At 43.8% G+C, this 21,342-nt stretch overlaps 1 protein-coding gene across 3 annotated transcripts in view; it reads left to right on the forward strand.

Annotated features, from left to right (window-relative positions):
• SLC4A11 (solute carrier family 4 member 11) overlaps nucleotides 1-21,342 on the forward strand; it is a 192,804-nt gene that overhangs the window by 147,722 nt on the left and 23,740 nt on the right. For all 3 annotated transcript variants that reach the window (XM_067468545.1, XM_067468547.1, XM_067468548.1), the window contains exons 7-13: nucleotides 745-868; nucleotides 2,697-2,903; nucleotides 4,164-4,248; nucleotides 8,348-8,473; nucleotides 13,966-14,079; nucleotides 14,737-14,869; nucleotides 18,942-19,015. In XM_067468545.1, coding sequence (XP_067324646.1) covers nucleotides 745-868; nucleotides 2,697-2,903; nucleotides 4,164-4,248; nucleotides 8,348-8,473; nucleotides 13,966-14,079; nucleotides 14,737-14,869; nucleotides 18,942-19,015 — 863 coding nt within the window. The remainder of the gene's footprint in view (nucleotides 1-744; nucleotides 869-2,696; nucleotides 2,904-4,163; nucleotides 4,249-8,347; nucleotides 8,474-13,965; nucleotides 14,080-14,736; nucleotides 14,870-18,941; nucleotides 19,016-21,342) is intronic.

Below are 21,342 nucleotides of genomic sequence, written 5' to 3' on the forward strand. Positions count from 1 at the left end.
AGTCCAGTCATGTCCAACTCTTTGGGTTGGTGCTCATTTCCATTTCTAAGCTGAAGAGCCAGCATTGTCTGTAGACGCCTCCAAGGTCATGTGGCCGGCATGACTGTGTGGAGCACCATTACCATCTCACCAGAGCAGTACCTATCGATCTACTCACATTTGCATGTTTTTGAATTGCTAGGTTGGCAATAGCTGGAGCTAACAGTGGGAGCTCATACCACTCTCCGGATTCGAACCTGCGAACTTTTGGTCAACAAGTTGAGCACCTTGGTGCTTTAACCCATGCGCTACTGGGGGGTCCTTGTAATAGGCAGTAAGAGCACCTAAATATTTGGAGAGCTTCTAGTCAAGCATTTCAAAAACCCACAAGAACCTAATTCTAGTCAAGCATTTCAAAGCTCCCTTCTTGAGCGGTGATGGCACTGTCGTCAGCATAAATGAAGTCCCGTCTGGCAGTGACTGATCATTTGTGTATTTTAGGCTATATGGGTATGAAACATAGCTTACGTGGCTGAGGGGGAAAAGGAAGGGGCCTGAGGCTGTTAGGAATTGTGGGAGTTGAAGTCCAAAACACCTGGAGGGCCGAAGTTTGCCCATGCCCGATGGAGATGCACCGTCAGTTATACATCTGTTGCACAAAGAAATAATAAAATTAGAAGCATTGCTTGTATCTTGTTGCTTCCAGTTGCTTCCCCGTGGATTCCTTCTTCTTTTGGGTGAAATATTTCCCCTTTTTTCCGACAGTTGCACTATAAAGTCCCTTCAGCGGCGCCACGTTTGCATCAGTCGCCTGGAAAGGCCCCAGAACTGGGGAGAGAACTCCTGCGAAGTCCGGTTCGTCATCCTGGTCCTTGCGCCTCCCAAAATGGTACGCTTTCCTCTTTCTTCGGCTCATAATAACCATTGCATTTTCTTTGGAGCGTGTCTACACTGTAAGATTAATGCAGTTTAAACCCCACTTGGAACCGCCATGCTATGGAATCCAGGGAAGTTGTAGCTTGGTAAGGCTCTTTGTGAAAGACCTTGTAGAACTACAACTTCCCAGGATTCCATAGCATTGGGCCCTGTCAGTTCAGGTAGGGTTAAACTGCATTATTTCTACAGTGTAGATGCACCCTTAAGTAGATGACTGATTGTGAGTTCAATACTGTATGATACTCATATCTGCAAAAGATGCATCCCTGGAATTCTGTTGAAGGACCTAAAATGCCAAGAGAGAGCACTACTCTATCATGTATCGGTCCTCCAGAGATTCTGTGGCCAAAATCCATCAGAAATATACCATACATTCAACCTGGAGACCCAAAAATACCTCGAGAAAACTTCTTACTAGCATATCTAGATCCTCTAGTTCAATGGTTCTTAACCTGAAGGTCAATGTTTATTGTTTCGCAAGTGGGTGTCAGAAGGGTCAGCAAAGACCATCAGAAAACACAGTATTTTCTGTTGGTCGTGGGGTTCTGGGTGGGAAGTTTGGCCCAATTCTGTCATTGGTGGGGTTCAGAGTGCTCTTTGATTGTAGGTGAACTATAAATCCCAGCAACAGTAACTCCCAAATGTAAAGGTCTATTTTCACCAACCTCCACCAGTGCTCACATTTGGGCATATTGAGTATCCATGCCAAGTTTGGTCCAGATCCATCATTGTTTGAGTCCACAGTGCTCTCTGAATGTAGGTGGACTACAACTCCAAAACTCAAGGTCAATGCCCACTAAACCCTTCCAGTATTTTCTCTTGGTCATGGGAGTTCTTTGTACCAAGTTTGGTTCAATTCCATTGTTGGTGGAGCTCAGAATACTCTTCGATTTTAGGTGATCTATAAATCCCAGCAATGGCAACTCCCAAATGTCAAGGTCACTTCACCAACCTCCACCAAATTTCATCATATTGAGTATTTGTGCCATGTTTGCTCCAGATCCATCATTGTTTGAGTTCACAGTGCTCTCTGGATGGAGGTGAACTACAGCTCCAAAACTCAAGGTCAATGCCCACCATACCCTTCAAATATTTTCGTCGCTACTCCACAACTGCAATTTTGCTACTGTTATGAATTGTAATATAAATATCTCATATGCAGGATATATATTTTCATTCACTGGACTAAATTTGGCACAAATACCCAATACACCCAAATTTGAATACTGGTGGGGTCGCAGGGAGGGATTGATTTTGTCATTTGGGAGTTGTAGTTGCTGGGATTTATGGTTAACCTACAATCAAAGAGCATTCTGAACTCCACCAATGACAGAACTGAACCAAACTTGGGAAACAAAACCCCCAGGAACAACAGAAAATACTGTAAGGGTCTGGTGGGCATTGACCTTGAGTTTGGGAGTTATAGTTCACCTACATCCAGAGAGCACTGTAGACTCAAACAATGATGGATCTGGACCAAACTTGGCACAGATACTCAATATGCCAAAATGTGAACACTGGTGGAGTTTGGGGGAAATAGACCTTGCCATTTGGGAGTTATAGTTGCTGGGATTTATAGTTAACCTACAATCCAAGAGCATTCTGAATCCCGTCAAGGACAGAATTGGGCCAAACTTCCCATGCAGTACCCCCATGACACACTGATGTACGCAATAGGCAACACTGGAAGGGGACAAATACATATGGAATTTCGTGTGTGTGTGTGTGTGTGTGTGTGTGTGTGTGTATCAGCAATCCTCATCTTGCTTTGTTCCTCCCAGAAAAGCACCAAAACGGCCACTGAAGTGGGCCGAACGTTTGCCACAATGTTCTCAGACATCACTTTCCGGCAAAAGCTCCTGGAAACCAAGACGGAGGAAGAATTCAAGGAGGCCTTGGTCCACCAGCGTCACCTGCTAACCGTCGTGAACCAAAGACCCTCGGCCGTGGCGGATGGACACAAGGCCCACGGCCACAAACCCCTCAAGGTACGCCGGGCATTTTGTACAGTTCTGCAAAATCGCAATGGGATTCTTACCTTGATGGTTGTCCATATGTTGTGCGACAACATTCCACTTGTTTACATAAGTCTTCCTGTATGCATCCTTTTGAAAAGTTAACATTTAACTATTTTGTCATAATTAAAAAACCACCCATGATTGGGTTGTTGTAGGATTTTTCGGGCTATATGGCCATGTTCTAGAGGCATTTTCTCCTGATGTTTCGCCTGCATCTATGGCAAGCATCCTCAGAGGTAGTGAGATCTATTGGAACTAGGAAAGTGGGTTTATATATCCGTGGAATGATTAGGGTGGGGCAAAGAACTCTTGTCTGTTGGAGCTAGGTGTGAATGTATCAACTGACCACCTTGATTGGCATTTGATGGCCTGGCACAGCCTGGGGCAATCCTTTGTTGAGAAGTGATTAGATGTCCTGGATTGTTTCCTCTCTGTTGTTTTGCTGTTGTAATTTTAGAGTTTTTTTTAATACTGTTAGCCAGATGTTGTTCATTTTCATGATTTCCTCCTTTCTGTTGAAATTGTCCACATGCTTGTGGATTTCATTGGCTTCTCTGTGTAGCCTGACATGGTGGTTGTGAGAGTGGTCCAGCACTTCTGTGTTCTCAAATAATATGTTGTGTTCAGGTTGGTTCATCAGGTGCTCTGCTATGGCTGAATTCTCTGGCTGAAGTAGTCTGCAGTGCCTTTCATGTTCCTTGATTTGTGTTTGAGAGATGCTGCGTTTGGTGGTCCCTATGTAGACTTGTCCACAGCTGCATGGTACACGATAGACTCCTGCAGAGGTGAGAGGATCCCTCTTGTCCTTTGCTGAACGTAGCATTTGTTGGATTTTCTTGGTGGGTCTGTAGATAGTTTGCGTGTTGTGTTTTCTCATCAGCTTCCCTATGCGGTCAGTGGTTCCCTTGATGTCTGGCAAGAACACTTTCCCTCTGGGTGGATCTTTGTCTTGACTCTCATGGCTTGTTTTCGGTCTTGCAGCTCTTCTGATGTCTGAGGTGGAGTCTCCATTGGCCTGTAGAGCCTACATAGGGACCACCAAACGCAGTGCCTATTTTTCAAATTATGGGATGGGCAAGGGATGCCTGGATTGACATCTTTCTATCCAGAAGTATAGGGCCAGACTGTGGATGCAATACAATAAGCGTCTTGCTGCAGGATTTCTCTTTCTTGCAACACCAGGTAGTCCTTTTCTGCACCAAAATAACATTTCTGTCCTTTTTTTTTTAGCTCAACGAGTTCTTCAACGTCGGCAAAGGGATTTTTGATGACATTGCGCGACGGTTCCCAGTGTATGCTCTCGACTTCACCGATGGTAGGCGAGCCTTGCAATCCCTTGTCCTGTTTAGAGCTCTTTTTTTTTCTTCCTTCCTTCCTTCCTTCCTTCCTTCCTTCCTTCCTTCCTTCCCTCCTTCCTTTCTTTCTTTCTTTCTTCCTTTCTTTTCCTCCTTCCTTCCTTCCTTTCTTCCTTCCTTCCTTCCTTCCTTTCTTTCTTCCTTTCTTCCTTCCCTCCTCCCTCCCTCCTTTCTTCCTTTCTTTCTTCCTTTCTTCCTTCCTTTCTTCCTTCGTTCGTTCGTTCCTTCCTTCCCTCCCTCCCTCCTTTCTTCCTTCCTTTCTTCCTTTCTTTCTTCCTTCCTTCCTTTCTTTCTTCCTTTCTTCCATCCTTCTTTCCCTCCCTCCCTCCCTCCCTCCCTCCTTTCTTTCTTCCTTCCCTCCTTCCTTCCTTCCCTCCTTCCTTTCTTCCTTCGTTCCTTCCTTTGTTCCTTCCTTTGTTCCTTCCTTCCTTCCCTCCCTCCCTCCCTCCCTCCCTCCCTCCTTCCTTTCTTTCTTTCTTTCTTTCTTTCTTTCTTTCTTTCTTTCTTTCTTGCTCTTTCTTTCTCCCGGGAAAGCACCGAAACGCTGATGCGCAGAGCGTTGGATTTACATATGATTTCCAGCATCCTCCATCAAAGCGTTTGTCGTAGATCATTTTTTTCTCTGATCCAGCAAAAATAATCCATGCGTAGAGAAACCAATTGTCATGCATAAGCAGAGGACAGCCAGATGATTTGCATGAGAAAAACCAGCAGCGACGGTATTACCACTTTTATGAGAGGGAAAAACACTTTGAGGTGAATTTGCACACAGAGGGACACACTTTGTACATTGTAGGGTTTTGTTCGGACAGCGGCGTGATGAGAAATACCTACAAAACAGTCAGCATTTTCCAGTGATGTACCGACTATTCTTTCTTCAACCATTAAATGCCTTTTTGAGCAACTTTGAATTGCTCCAGTAAATGCTGCAATAGTTCAAAGAGCTTTCTGGTATTATTATTTGAAACACAACAAGATGAGTCCACAGCAGACACTCTGCTGGTTTTTGTAGTGGATCACACGTCGGACACTTCCCAAGTGTCTAGGGCCGTGTGATGTAACAGTGAATGATGCGTGCAGATCCCAGTAAGGTGACCTTTTGCAGCGCCGATTGTGTTTAAGTGCAGGCCAAGGTCTTTAGGCACTGCACCCAATGTGCCGATCACCACTGGGACCACCTTGACTGGTTTGTGCCACAGCCTTTGTAGTTCGATTTTTAAATCCTCTTATCGTATCAGCTTTTCCAGTTGTTTCTCTTCAATCCTGGTGTCACCTGGGATTGCAACATTGACAATCCATTATTATTATTATTATTATTATTATTATTAGTATTATTTGAAACACAACAAGATGAGTCCACAGCAAACAAGATCACTCTGCTGGCTATTGTATTGGGTCACACGTCAGACACTTCCCCAAGTGTCTAGGACTGTAGGATGTATCGGCAAATAATACGTGCAGTTCCCAGTAAGGTGGCCTTTTGCAGATGGTAATTTTGTCAGCGCCGATTATGTTTAAGTGCAGGCCAAGGTCTTTAGACACTGCACCCAGTGTGCCGATCTCCATTGGGACCATGTGACGGCGCGAGTGGCACCACCTATGCGTAGAACTGTTAGTTGCAAGTTTTAAACTGTTGTATCATGCTTAATCGTGCCTTTTTACCCTGCCTATGTATAGTTGGATTGATTGGTTATTTATAGCTGTCAATCAATGTTGTTTGCACCAGTTGAATTGCTTTCTCAGCTCAATTGTTTGGCTCCACCTCTTCCTGGAGGAGGGGAGTGCTTCCCTTTTTCATTTCACCATCAGATTTTCTACCAGATGGTCGTGAGTAAGAGACTTGGCTCTAAAAGCCCCTGATTAAGTTACCTCTCAGCACCAATTCTGAGGTTCTTACCCTTGAGACTTTTGCTTCATGTTCAGATCAACCTGAACGACGTTGGGAAGTCTCAAGCGCCTTCAAATCAGTTCTTTTGGCACCAGAGGAAGGCCTTGTCCCTTCAGATATAGGCCATTGGAAACCACAGTATGTCACAACAAACAAAATCTATATGCTGGATTTCATATCACAAAATCACAAGTCGAACACTTCCCAAGCGTCTAGGACTGTGTGATGTATTTTCGAATGATGTGCACAGATCCAAGTCAGGTGGCCTTTTGCAGTTGACAGATCGTGATTTTGTCAATGTGTATTGTTTCCAAATGCCGGCTGAGATCTTTTGGCACAGCACACAGTGTGCCCATGACCACTGGGACCACCCTACCTGGTTTCTTCCAGAGCCTTTGCAGTTCGATTTTGAGGTCTTGATAGCGGCTGAGTTTTTCCTGTTGTTTTTCCTCAATACGTCTGTCACACAGTATGGCGACATCAATAATCCAGACTTTTTTTCTTTTCCATCGTGATGTCTGGTGTATTGTGTTCCAACACTTTGTCAGTCTGGATTCAAAAGTCCCACAGTATTTTTGCTAATTGGAGAAATGCAGTCCTGAAGAAATTTAATTAATCACTTAGGTGGATAGATAGAGGTCGACTTTGCTCAATATAGAGCCAGCATAAAAATATATGAGGTTAATGTATTGTTGAAGGCTTTCATGGCTGGAATCACTGGGTTGTTGTAGGTTTTTCCGGGCTATATGACCATGTTCTAGAGGCATTTTCTCCTGACATTTCACCTGCTTGCGGTTACTTGCTCTGTGGGTTTTGCTGAACTCTTGCACAACAAAAAAATGAGCGAAATTCTGAATGGGGAGACTTGTGAGTTTCTCTACATTGCAGAATTAATGCAGTTTGATACCACTTTTAACCACCATGGATCAATTCAATGGGATCTTGGAATTGTAGTTTTACAACATTGTTAGCCTTCTCTGCCTCAACAAAATACAAACCCCAGGTTTCCATTTCATTGAGTCATGGGAATTAAAGTGATGTCAAACTTCATTACTTCTACAGTATAGATATCCACTCTTAGTTGGCCTTGGCTACCATACACAATTTAATTTTTGTTCAAGAAAGGAGATGGGATTCCCCATATCCCTTGCAGACATTATGATGTCAATAGCTGGAAAATAGAAAAATGATTTATGAAAGAGGAGAGTGACTCATACTGCTGGCTGGTTTTGCAACATCCTTGCTCATATATATATATATATATATATATATATATATATATATATTCCATTAAAATTTTCAGAACCTGTCTCATTACTGGCTGTAAGCTGCTTAAAAAGCTTGCGTAAGTTGCTAAAAATTGCTTCCTTTCGCTCAAAACATTATAAATGCAGGTATAATAAAAATAAATCAACTTCATTATCAGACGGTCTAATAAAGTTTCACATATCGGCATTAAAACCTTCCTGAGTAAAGATAATTGTTAGTTTGGAATTGCTTAAAATTTTTGCATAATGATGGGGGGGGGGGGAGGAACCCGCTATGATTTTGCATCCATAAAGGGTGATTTCAACACATCTTGTATCACAGGGAGGGCATCTACACTGTAGAATTAATACAGTTTTATACCCCTTAATAAAAGCCCCCAGTGGTGCAGTAGGTTAAAGCGCTGAGCTGCTGAACCTGCTGACCGAAAGGTCGCAGGTCCGAATCCGGGGAGCAGAGTGAGCTCCCGCTGTCAGCCCCAGCTTCTGACAACCTAGCAGTTCGATAACATGCAAATGTGAGTAATAATAATAATAAAGAATAATAATCTTTATTTATACCCCGCCACCATCTCCCCAAAGGGGACTCGGGGTGGCTAACATGAGGCCAAGCCCAAAGATACAATACAGAAAAATAAAACAATAACGAAAATGGCAGCCATTAGATGCCAGACATATGTAATAAATAAACTAGCAATATTAATACAAGCTAGTATTTAATAAAACCAGGTTTGATGAGGCACCAGACCTCTTGGGCAGAGAAGGCAGAAGACCTTGGAAAACTACAACTCCCAGGATTTCATAGCATTGTGGGGTCAATTCATTCTATGATGTAGATTGGACCTGACAGCTTTTAAAATTCCTTCTACTTTTTCATAACATTTTTTGTCTTGTGTTTTCTTTTAGGCATTATTGGCAACAACAAAGCCATAGGGAAGTATATCACCACCATGATCTTTCTTTATTTCGCCTGCCTCCTGCCCTCCATCGCTTTCGGCTCCCTCAATGACGAAAACACAGAAGGAGTCATCGGTGAGGCTCGCAAAATTCACTGATTTGTGCTGTCCTTCGCTATCTTACTGGTGAAAACAAGGATCCGTGTAGCCAAGCAGCATCGAAATGTGGTCATGAACTTTCCAAAAGTTTCATGTTGGTGACACTCTTTTTAGACATGCATCTTTTTGCAACACAGTGATTCTGTTTTACTAGGAAGCTGGAGGTGAAACCGACCCCTTATGAGAGTTTCATATTATATATCTATCTGTTGTTGTTCAATCGTTCAGTCGTCTCTGACTCTTCGTGACCTCATGGACGAGCCCACGCCAGAGCTCCCTGTCGGCCGTCACCACCCCCAGCTCCTTCAAGGTCAGTCCAGTCACTTCAAGGATGCCATCCATCCATCTTGCCCTTGATCGGCCCCTCTTCCTTTTGCCTTCCACTTTCCCCAGCATCATTGTCTTCTCTAGGCTTTCCTGTCTCCTCATGATGGGGCCAAAGTACTTCAACTTTGTCTCTAGTCTCCTTCCCTCCAATGAGCAGCCGGGCTTTATTTCCTGGAGGTTGGACTGGTTGGATCTTCTCGCAGTCCCAAGGCACTCTCAGCACTTTCCTCCAACACCACAGCTCAAAAGCATCGATCTTCCTTCGCTCAGCCTTCCCTAAGGTCCAGCTCTCACATCTGTAGGTGACTCCAGGGAAGACCATGGCTTGGACTAGGCAATGGATCTTTGTTGCCAGTCTGATGTCTCTACTCTTTACGATTTTATCGAGACTGGACATTGCTCTCCTCCCAAGAAGGAAGCGTCTTCTGATTTCCTGGCCACAGTCTGCATCTGCAGTCATCTTTGCGCCTAGAAATACAAAGTCTGTCACGGCCTCCACGTTTTCTCCCTCTATTTCCCAGTTGTCAATCATTCTTGTTGCCATAATCTTGGTTTTTTTGACGTTTAGCTGCAACCCAGCTTTTGCGCTTTCTTCTTTCACCTTGATTAGAAGGCTCCTCAGCTCCTCCTCGCTTTCGGCCATCAGAGTGGTGTCATCTGCATATCTGAGGTTGTGAATGTTTCTTCCAGGCATTTTCACCCCAGCTTTGCATTCCTCAAGCCCCGCACATCCTCGCATGATGTGTTCTGCATACAAGTTAAAGAGGTTGGGTGAGAGGATACAACCATGCCATACGCCTTTCCCAATCTTGAACCAGTCTGTTGTTCCGTGGTCAGTTCTGACTGTTGCTACTTGGTCCTTATACAGATTCCTCAGGAGAGAGGGAAGGGGGCTTGGGATGCCCATCCCACTAAGAACTTGCCACCATTTATTATGATCCACACAGTCAAAGGCTTTAGAATAGTCAATGAAGCAGAAGTAGATGTTTTTCTGAAACTCCCTGCCTTTCTCCATTATCCAGCGGATGTTGGCAATCTGGTCTCTCGTTCCTCTGCCTTTTCTAAACCCAGCTTGAACATCTGGCAACTCTCACTCCATGTATTGCTGGAGTCTTCCTTGCAGGATCTTGAGCATTACCTTACTGGCATGAGAAATAAGGGCCACTGTACGGAAGTTGGAGCAGTCTTTCGCATTTCCCTTTTTTGGTATGGGGATATAAGTTGATTTTTTCCAGTCTGATATATATCTATCTATATATAAATGCTCTGTGCATAATGAGTACCTTAAAAACAAAAAAACCAATGAACGAATTCGCACCAAATTTGGCAACAAAATGTCCCACAACACAAGGAGTGACCATCACTCAAAAATTATGATTTTGTCATTTGGGAGTTGTAGTTTCTGGGATTTCTAGTTCATCTACAATCAAAGAGTATTCTGAACTCTTATCAATGATGAATTGAACCAAACTTGACACACAGAACTCCCATGACCAACAGAAAATGCTGGAAGGGTTTGGTGGGCATTGACCTTGAGTTTGGAAGTTGTAGTTCACCTACATCCAGAGAGCACTGTGGACTCAAACAATGATGGATCTGGACCAAACTTGGCACAAGCACTCAATACACCCAAATATGAACACAGATGGAGTTTTGGGGAAATAGACTTTGACATTTGGGATTTGTAGTCACTGGGCTTCACAGTTCACCTACAATTAAAGAGCATTCTGAACCCCACGAACTACAGAATTGGGGCAAACTTCCCACACAGAACCCCCATGACCAACAGAAAATACTTAAGGCCATCCAATCCAACTCCCTTCATCAGGGCAAGAAAATGTAATCAAAGCCCTCCTGACAAAGAGCCATGCATCCATAGATATAGATAGATAGATAGATAGATAGATAGATAGATAGATAGGTAGGTAGGTAGGTAGGTAGGTAGGTAGGTAGGTAGGTAGGTAGGTCGGTCGGTAGGTAGGTAGATAGGTAGGTAGGTAGGTAGGTAGATAAATAGATAGATAGATAGATAGATAGATAGATAGATATGATTCTCACACACAGATATAGCATCATAGATTTGAAAGGGAACCTTAAAGAAGGACAATGATATCTTGCATATTCCAGGGTGGGCAAACCTGACACTCTCCCCATCAACACTGACAAAGAAACAGCAAGAAATACTGTTTACCCACAAGCATAAAGAAATTACATATATTAGAAACCAAAACTTTCTCATTACTTTATTTTCCACATCAACAGACTGGGCCACAGCAATACGTGGCAGGGGACAGCTAGTTTAACATATAATATATAATATACTTTGTGCGTTTATGTATATGAATATATGTGTGTGTGTGTGTATACATACATACTAGCTGTCCAAATTTGGTGTCAATTCCTCCAGTGGTTTTTGAGTTACGCTAATCCCACAAACGAACATTACATTTTTATTTATATAGACTAGCCACCTCCTGCTATGCATTGCTGTGGCCCACTCTGTGTATATGTGTATATGTGATGGTACAGCTGTACCAGGAGCTCCAATTCTGTTTGCTTTGCATTAAATGTTTGTTTGCAATCCCAAGCTTGGGATTTTGCAGCAGGGTGGCTTCCGGTTATAGTTTGCAATCATAGGGCAAGCCACCGGTCAATTGTTGTTGGGTTCCCTGGTTCCGCCTCTTTTTGAGTTTTGGTGAGAATAGGAGCCATTTTGAGTTCAGTCCACACCGAGCAGCTTTCCATACAGGACGTGAAACCAAGAGCTCCTGTAGAAAGCTTCGTCTTCTACGGCTTGGCCGGGGAGATACAGCCCACAGCTTGGCTGAGGATTTTGCAGCCTTACAGCTCCTTTGCTGAAGGATTTTAGCCAGCCATCACTGAAACCTGAACTCCTTCTTTTCCCCTGGAAGTCTACAAAGCTCTGCTTGGTAAGGGTTGCTCGCGGAAGCCAGACGCAGTTGGTACCAGGTGCAGGGGCTCCACGCCAACAGAGGCAAAGACAGACTGCCCAGATTAGAAGTTAAGGATTTCCCCATTACTTAATTACAGTTAAGAAGATAGTGCCTGTTCCCAGTGAACAAGATTGCAAGAGACAATAGACTGTTAAGAAAGCTTGAAAGTACCTGTTTGTTTTCATTAATAAAGAACATTGTTGAACCTTTAAGCAATCTAAAGACTCTGTTTGGGGGAATCCAAAGGCCTTTAATCTGAGGCAGCCCCGGCGTCCCGTTGGGCACACAGAATTTATGTCCTGTCTACAGTCATATGCACAGGCCCAGCGTGCGACAGCACAGTATATGTGTGTGCATATGTATACATTTGTGTTTGTGTATATATGTGGTTTTGCACATGCATTGTAATGTATTCTTTTTTGTTTTTTGGCTTTTCAAGTCTAAGGGAGATAAAGAGAAAACAAATCCATGGCAATTCTTCCTTTACTGTTTGCAGTGCAGTTTGCAAAATGTGAATGCTAGAAGCCGATATTGGTTTCAATACCAATTTAGCAGTCATGGCTTTTCCGATATCATAAATCTTCTGAATGGGAGAAACCTGTTCCTGAACTGCAGCCGGTGCAAAATGCTGACGGAGACACTAAATGACATCAACTTTAATGGAATTGCGTTGGTTGCCAATACAGTCTGCCCTCCACATTCGCTGGGAATAGGGATAAAGGAACTCTGCAAAAATGAAAGATGGCAAATTAAAAAAGCAATTTTTAGTCATTGTTATTTGCCATCCCTTTTAATTTTTGCATGTGGGATTTTTGCAAAATTCACTATTTAAGAGAGCAAAGGGTAGAGCTTTGTGAGGTTAACTGTTGTGGATTTGGTTATTAGACTGGGCTGTGGCACAGCTGCATTAAATCACTACTGACCAAGAGGTCATAGAATCATAGAATCATAGAGTTGGAAGAGACCTCATGGGCCATCCAGTCCAACCCCCTACCAAGGAGCAGGAAAATTGCATTCAAAGCACCCCCGACAGATGGCCATTCAGCCTCTGTTTAAAAGCTTCCAAAGAAGGAGCCTCTACCACACTCTGGAGCAGAGAGTTCCACTGCTGAACGGCTCTCACAGTCATGGAAGTTCCCTATGACTTCCTCTCACATATTTATACATGGCTATCATGTCATGTATAAATGGAGTGGAGCCCCCGGTGGCGCAGTGGGTTAAAGCACTGAGCTGCTGAGCTTGTTGATCGAAAGGTCGCAGGTTCGATTCCGGGGAGCGGCGTGAGCTTCCGCTGTCAGCCCTAGCTTCTGCCAACCTAGCAGTTCGAAAACATGCAAATGTGAGTAGATCAATAAGTACCTCTGCGGCGGGAAGGTAACGGCACTCCATGCAGTCATGCCAGCCACATGACCTTGGAGGTGTCTACGGACAATGCTGGCTCTTCGGCTTAGAAATGGAGATGAGCACCACACCCCAGAGTCAGACATGACTGGACTTAACGTCAGGGGACTACCTTTACCTTTACTATCATGTCTCCTCTCAGCCTTCTCTTCTTCAGGCTAAACATGCTCTGCTCTTTAAGCCACTCTTCATAGGACTTGTTCTCCCGACCCTTGATCATTTTAGTCGCCCTGGACACATTCTGGACACATTCCATCTCTATCTCTCATGAGTAAGCTCCTGACCATTAATAGTCTAGCTTGCTGTTGTCCTATGCAGCTCGAAAGACAATTGCCTCTGTCAAGTAGGAAATTTAGGTACCGCTTTATGCGGGGAGGCTAATTTAACTAATTTACGATGCCATAAAACCTTCCAGCAGCATGCAGATGAATGAGGAAGTACTACCATCAGGGACTCGGTGTCACAAGTGGCCGGTGAAGTGACAGCTCCCCCTGTGGCCAGAACCGAGCATACCCTCATGAAGCTGGAAAAGGCTGGAATGTTAAATTGCCTCTGTATCTGTCTATATATGTTGTATATCTAAATCGCATTGAATGTTTGCCATGTATATGTGCATTGCAATCTGCCCTGAGTCCCCTGCAGGTTGAGAAGGGCGGAATATAAATACTGTAAATAAATAAATAAATATTAGCAGATTGAATTCATATATATTTTTTCCGGCAATTTCAGATGCTACTGTACAGAAGGTTTTAAGACACCATCTTTCTTTTTACACTTTCATTTCCAGATGTGCAGAAAACTATCGTTGGCCAATGCATCGGTGGGCTTCTTTATGCTCTGTTTTCGGGCCAGCCGCTTGTAGTGCTCCTAACGACAGCACCTTTAGCCCTGTACATCAATGGTGAGTGCATCCCAGCCATTTGCATGCTCAGATAGGTCATCAATAAGCCCAATGCTCCCTTTCAGCAACTTTCCGTAATACTCAAGAGATTTGCCATTGTCTTCCTCTGAGGCTGAGACAATGTGACTTTCCAAAGGTCATGCATTGGATTTCATGGATGAATAAGATCTCAAACCTTCGTCACCCAGAGTCGTAGTCCAATGCTCAGATTAATATATCATAACAGTTCTCATTTGGCTCAATTGGCTGGCAGTCCCAGTTGGGGTTGGCTTGACGTGCCTTCCTCTTGGCCCAAGGTCCCATCTACAGTGACCATTTAATCCAGTTCAAATCTAGCTTCAAACTGCAGTTGCTAGTCAATGAATGCCCACAGAAGCACTCCCCCAAAAGCCCTACTGCGCATCAGCGCTCTGTGTTTCGTGCGATCTCCATCCTATACGCGGATGTTGGTTTCCCTTCTCTGGATGTGTTCTAGCTTGCCAGTGTCCTTGTACAAGCCTTGGGGTTGCCCACATCTTCACTGACTCCGGGAGATTCCTGGGGAGGTATTTCCTCAGTTTTATCAGTGATTTTCTCACTTTTTGTAGGGATCCAGGGCCCTTTATTTACAGAACAGTTCCCTGTATTGATATATGCACCCTGCTTTCTCATTTCCAGTCATCAAGGGCATCTGCGATGATTACAACTTGCAGTTCAGTGCTTTCTACGCCTGGGTGGGGCTCTGGAACAGCTTCTTCCTCGTGGTCTACTCCCTCTTCAACTTCAGTCTTGTCATGAAGCTCTTCAAAAGGTAACCATTTTTAATTTTATAAGCGGATATTGCAAGTGGGAAATCATTTCATAGAATCAAACAGTTGGAAGAGACCTCATGGGCCATCCAGTCCAACCACATTCTGCCAAGAAGCAGGAATATTACATTCAAATCACCCCTGACAGATGGCCATCCAGCCCCTGGGTAATAAACACACACAGAGAGAAATCTTCTTTGTTCCCTTCATTTCATATCTTGTCATTTTAAATTTCGAAATTATTAACTTAGCAACATGTCTGACATTTTTAGTAGTAAGACCTTACTATTTTGCATCTGATCCAAGTATGTCAAGCTATCCCTGAGAATAAGAAAAATGTCTGACAACAAGATTATATTTTTTCATTATGAATTCATGTGCTGTCGCTGGGCCTATAGCAATTGGCTTTTGAACAAGACATTCTCTTTGTGCCCAGCGGGAAGCCGGGGTGCCTCGGATGAGAGGCCCTATGGGTTTTCCTATTCAAAGTCTTTAGAGGCTTAAAAGTTTAACAAAGTTCTTTATTATTGCTTAGGTCTTCAACAAACAATCTTAGAGCTTCAACAAATCAAACAAATGCTTCTTAACTTGTCTACAATGGACAGGCAACTTGCTCGGAGAACTATTTCTTTCCTTTACGAGGAAAACCATTTTTAACCCCTCCTTGGGCAATCTGCTTTCTAGGCTTTGCTGGTGTGGGCTCTACTCTCGGCTCCAAAATGCTTCTTGGGTACCTGAGTAGACCTACCAGCCAAGGCTCTGAAGGATTTCCAGCTGGAGTCCTTAGGATTTTTCCCACGAAAGTTGTAGGTCCGTTTCTCTAACCCCAACAAAGGTTGTGCTGTAAAGTTGTTTGTCTTAAAAGCCTTTCTTTAGAGACTGTTCTTAAATTAGCCAGCCAGAGCTTTTGGGACTGTTATCCCCCGGACTGTGTAAGAAACGAAGCTTCTCTCCAGTTAGAAAACTTTCACGCCCTGTAGCTGAGCTTCCAACTGTAAGACTGAACTAAAATAGTTCCCTTTCCCTCCTAAACTTGGAAAAAGGGGCGGAACTAAAACTTAGCGATGATAGACAGGTGGCTAGCCCCATGACTGCAGCCTAGCAGGAAATGCATGGCCAGAACAAGCACATGCAAACGCTCAAAGAACGAAAGGGAGTTTGGAGCTCCTGGTACAGCCATACCAGCACAATTCAAGTATTATATCTTAATTATGTTTGGATATGATATTGGTATGTTTTTGTAGTTGCATTCAAGAGTCTGGTTGGCTGGTGTGGAATAAACTTGCACATGTGTTTGTGTCCCAAACACAAAGCCCTAATAAGATTTTCTCGGAAAGTATTGCAAGTCTGCCTTCTGATTAATAATAATAGTAATAATAATAATAATAATAATAATAACAACAACAACAACAACAACAACAACAACAATCCACCTTACTTGGATCTGCGCACATCATTCGAAAATGCATCACACAGTCCTAGACACTTGGGAAGTGTTCGACTTGTGATTTTGTGATACGAAAACCCAGCATATAGATCTCGTTTGCTGTGACGTACTGTGTTTTTGTGTCAATAATAATAATCTATATATATAAAAATGGCATGTTCGTTTGTGGGATTGGAATCTATATAAATAAAAATGTAATGTTCATTTGTGGGATTCACATAACTCAAAAACCACTGGACGAATTGACACCAAATTTGGACACAAGACACCTAGCAACCCGATGTATGTCCTTCACTCAAAAAAATAGAATCTTGGCATTTGGGAGTTGTAGTTGCTGGGATTTGTAGTTCACCGACAATTACAGAGCATTCTGAAGCCCACCAATGATGGAATTGAACCAAACTTGGCACACAGTTCTCCCATGACCAACAGAAAATACTGGAAAGGTTTGGTGGGCAGTGTCCTTTGGTTTTGGAGTTGTAGTTCACCTACATCCAAAGATGACTGTGGACTCAAACAATGATGGATCTGGACCAAACTCTACACGAATACTCAATAAGCCCAAATGTGAACACTGGTGGAGTTTGGGGAAAATAGAATCTTGACATTTGGGAGTTGTAGTTGTTGGGATTTATAGTTCACCATTCCGAACCCCACCAACAAATAGAATTGGGACAAACCTCCCACACAGAATCCCCATGTGGGCCACAGCAATGCATGGCAGGGGACGGCTGGTAATAATAATAATAATAAACTTTATTTATACCCTGCCACCATCTCCCTGAAGGGGACTCGGGGCAGCTAACATGGGGCCAGGCCCAAAGATACAATACAGCAGAATAAAATGCAAAAAAAAAAAACAGACAACAAAATGACATCAGAATAAAATACATACAATAGCAAAGCAAAATAAATAAAGCAAATTGACATAGCATAAAATCGGACACAATGGGCAGGCCAAATGGACGAGGTAAAATAATAAAAGAAAGCATAATCATTATGCTTTCTTTGTCACAATTTACATGAATTTATTTATTTATTTACGGCATTTATTTACGGCATTTACATGCTGCCCTTCTCACCTTGAAGGGTACACCTTTCTGTTGAAATTGTCCACATGCTTGTGGATTTCAGTGGATTCTCCGTGTAACCTGACATGGCAGTTGTTAGAGTGGTCCAGCATTTCTGTGTCCAGGTTGGTCTATCAGGTGCTCTGCTATGGCTGACTTCTCTGGTTGAATTAGTCTGCAGTGCCTTTCATGTTCCTTGATTCTCTGTGTTTTGGGATCCCTATGTAGACTTGTCCACAGCTGCATTGTATATAGAATTATAGAATCATAGAATCCTAGATTTGGAAGAGACCTCATGGGCCATCCAGTCCAACCCCATTCTACCAAGAAGCAGGAATGTTGCATTCAAAGTACCCCTGACAGATGGCCATCCAGCCTCTGTTTAAAAGCTTCCAAAGAAGGAGCCTCAACCACACTCCAGGGCAGAGAGTTCCACTCCTGAACAGCTCTCACAGTCAGGAAGTTCTTCCTGGTGTTCAGATGGAATCTCCTTTCTTGTATCGGTCCGAACGCATCTCCTTCTACGTCCTGCCTCGGATCTTAAGATCTTCTGGGGAGGCCCTGCTCTCAGCCCCACCTCTATCACAAGTGAGGTTGATGGGGACGAGGAGCAGGGCCTTCTTGGTGGTGGCCCCTCACCTGTGGAATTCACTTCACAGGGAAATTAGGTCATCGACATCCCTCCTCTCTTTTAGAAGGAAATTAAAAACATGGATATGGGACCAGGCCTTTAGGTAATCTGGCAGATAGACAAAGGACAAGCGACGACTAGGATTGATGGATTTGACAATGTGGAATGAATTTACGGACTCTGAGCTGGCAAATGTTGAGCACTAGATTGGTTTTATTGATTATGATGTATCATTGATTGTTTTAATTGTTTTGATTACTGTTTATATATGTTTATTTTTATCTTATTGTTGTGTTGGCATCAAATTGTGCCTTTTGTAAGCCGCCCTGAGTCCCCCCTTGGGGGTTGAGAAGGGCGGGGTAGAAGTGCGAGAAATAAATAAATAAAATACATAAATTGTAGTTTGAAGCCATTGTTCCATTGCGTCCTAGTCTCCAGGGAAGCAGAAAACAAGCTTGCTCCCTCCTCCCTGTGGCTTCCTCTCACATATTTATACATGGCTATCATGTCTCCTCTCAGCCTTCTCTTCTTCAGGCTAAACAGGCCCAGCTCCTTAAGCCGCTCCTCATAGGGCTTGTTCTCCAGACCCCTGGTAGACTCCTGCAAAGGTGAAAGGATCCCTCTTGTCCTTTGCTGAATGTAGCATTTGCTGGATTTTGTTAGTGGGTCTGTAGATAGTTTGTAGGTTGTGTTTCTTCATCAGCTTCTCTATTGCGATCTAAACAATGATTGGCACAAAACAGGGTTTGGTGCAATATCTGAACATCAGCTTAGATACCAGACTATCAAACTTGAGCTTGAACATTCTTAGAAACGCTCAGACCCTTCGCTAATGAGGTTTCAATGGCTCAAGATATGTATGCAATTTGTTTCACTTCTTCTGCTCTCCTTTGGTGTTGACGGCTTCCCTCCTTGTGTCTCTGCAGGTCGACAGAAGAAGTCATTGCACTTTTTATCTCCATCACCTTTGTGCTCGATGCCCTTAAAGGGATAACCAAAGGTAAGTTCTGAGGGAAACCAGGCAATAGCATGGCTGCATATGTCCAGTAACAGAGGAAATCATAGAAATATAGACTTGGAAAAGACCCTAAGGACCATCCAGACTGATCTCATTCTGCCAGGCAGGAAGACACAATCTGTGCAGGTACATCTGTACCAGGAGCTCCAATTTTGTTTGCTTTGCATTGAATGTTTGTTGTAGTCCTAAGTTTCAGGGACTCTGCAGATAGGTGGCTTCTTTTGGCTGCAATCATAGGGCAAGCCACCTGTCAATTATAGTTAGGTTCTCTGGTCCTGCCCCCCTTTTTTGGGTTTTGGAGAGAATAGGAGCCAATTTGGGTTCAGTCCACACAGAGAAGCCTTTCATGCAGGACATAATACCAAGAGCTCCTGTAGAAAGCTTCGTCTTCTACGGCTTGGCCAGGGAGATATACAGCCCATAGCTTGGCTGGGGAGATATACAGCCCACAGCTTGGCCGGGGTTATACAGCCCTACGGTTCCTTTGCTGAAGGACTTCAGTCAGCCATCACGGAAACCTGAATTCTTTTCCCCCGGTAGTCTACAAAGCTCTGCTTGGTAAGGGTCACTCGCAGAAGCCAGAAGCAGTTGGTACTGGGCGCATGGGCTCCACGCCAACAGAGGCAAAGACAGACTGCCCAGATTAGAAGTTAAGGATTTCCCCATTAGTTACAGTTATGAAGATAGTGCCTGTTCCCTGTGGACAAGATTGAGAGAGAGCCAATAGACTGTTAAGAAAGCCTTAAAGTACCTGTTTGTTTTCATTAATAAAGAACTTTGTTGAACCTTTAAGCAAGCTAAAGACTCTGTTTAAGGAAATCCAAGGGTCTTTAATCTGAGACAGCCCCGGCATCCCGTTGGGCACACAGAATTTATGTCCTGTCTACAGTCTTATGTACAGGCCCAGCGTGCAACAGCATACAATCCAAGCATTCCTGTTTAAAAGCCTGCAGAGAAGAAGATGTCAGAAATATTAAAAAATTAAGTAGGCCTTTTTATTACAAAAATGTGAGTCAAGCACTGAAAGGGATAAATGGATGCAATGCCTCGGCAAAATCTGCAGTTCAATATAAGCAGGTGTGCCTATAGCTTTGAAGCCCTCAGTCTGTGAGAGGTTTCCTACATCCAAAACCGCTGGAGAAATTATACTGTTTAGCCAGTATTGCGCCACCTAACATCCACCAGGAAGTAGCAGCAAGTAATGAAAGGACCAAGGCATGGACATTTCCGGTCCATCCTCTGTTTGGATATCAGCCAGCATGCCAACGCCTTAAATCAAGAAGCAGTTTCTTAAAATCTACAGAGATACTCGCAGGAACACCTCAGCAAGCGAGAGTCCAAAAGTGGCAGGCTCAAACGCAGAACCTCAATCAATGGCTGATACCCGATGAGAGACACTCTCCTGGGCATACAAAAAACTGGGCGACTTGGAAGGCGCTGAACAGACTGCGCTCTGGTACCACGAGATGCAGAGCCAACCTCAAGAAATGGGACCACAAAGTGGAATCCACGACATGCGAGTGTGGAAAAGAGCAAACCACTGACCACCTGCTGCAATGCAACCTGAGCCCTGCCACATGCACAATGGAGGACCTCCTTGCAGCAACCCCAGAGGCACTCCAAGGGGCCAGATACTGGTCAAGGGACATTTAATAGAATGCCAAGTTTGCAAACTTTGTGGGTTTTTTGTTTGTTTTTAATACAATACAGCTGTTTGGTTCGCTCCTGACACGATAAATCAATAAATCCACATATTGTGGTATCCACAGGGTTCCTGAAATCAAATGCCAGTGGATACTCTGTGCTTCTGTCCCTTCAATCCAAATCAATGCATTCCAGGTCTTCCTGCTCTTTCTCAGTGGAACTGTTAACTTTGTGTGGGAATGCCCTTCTCATCACTCCAGATGTCCCGTTTCCTTCCAAAGGGACGATCAACTTTGTATTTATCTCAATTTTCTGGTGCCTTTTTTGCTCCGTCAGCGATGCCGGAAAGAAAGAGGAGGGGGTCGATGGCACGGCCAAGCCCTTTTGTCGCCCTGATTGTGAATGTTTGTGTGCAAATCTGGGAGTTCAAGCCACACATGATATTTTTCTCCAGCCGGGCGGGTGACCCTGTTGTTTTTGCAACGTTTGCCGACTCAGGCCCCCGAAGCTTTGCTCTTGTTTGATCTTGACTTCTGCACTTTGCAGGAAACAGCCAGGCAGCAGCTGAAGCAAACAAGAAAGGCAAAATATGGGATCGGAGGGACCTTAAATAACTCCCTCTGCTAGGAGAGGTCTCCCGTCAGTTAGGAAGTCGCAGCTGCCTT

Source organism: Anolis sagrei, chromosome 5 (assembly GCF_037176765.1).
Source record: "Anolis sagrei isolate rAnoSag1 chromosome 5, rAnoSag1.mat, whole genome shotgun sequence".
NCBI lineage: Eukaryota > Metazoa > Chordata > Lepidosauria > Squamata > Dactyloidae > Anolis > Anolis sagrei.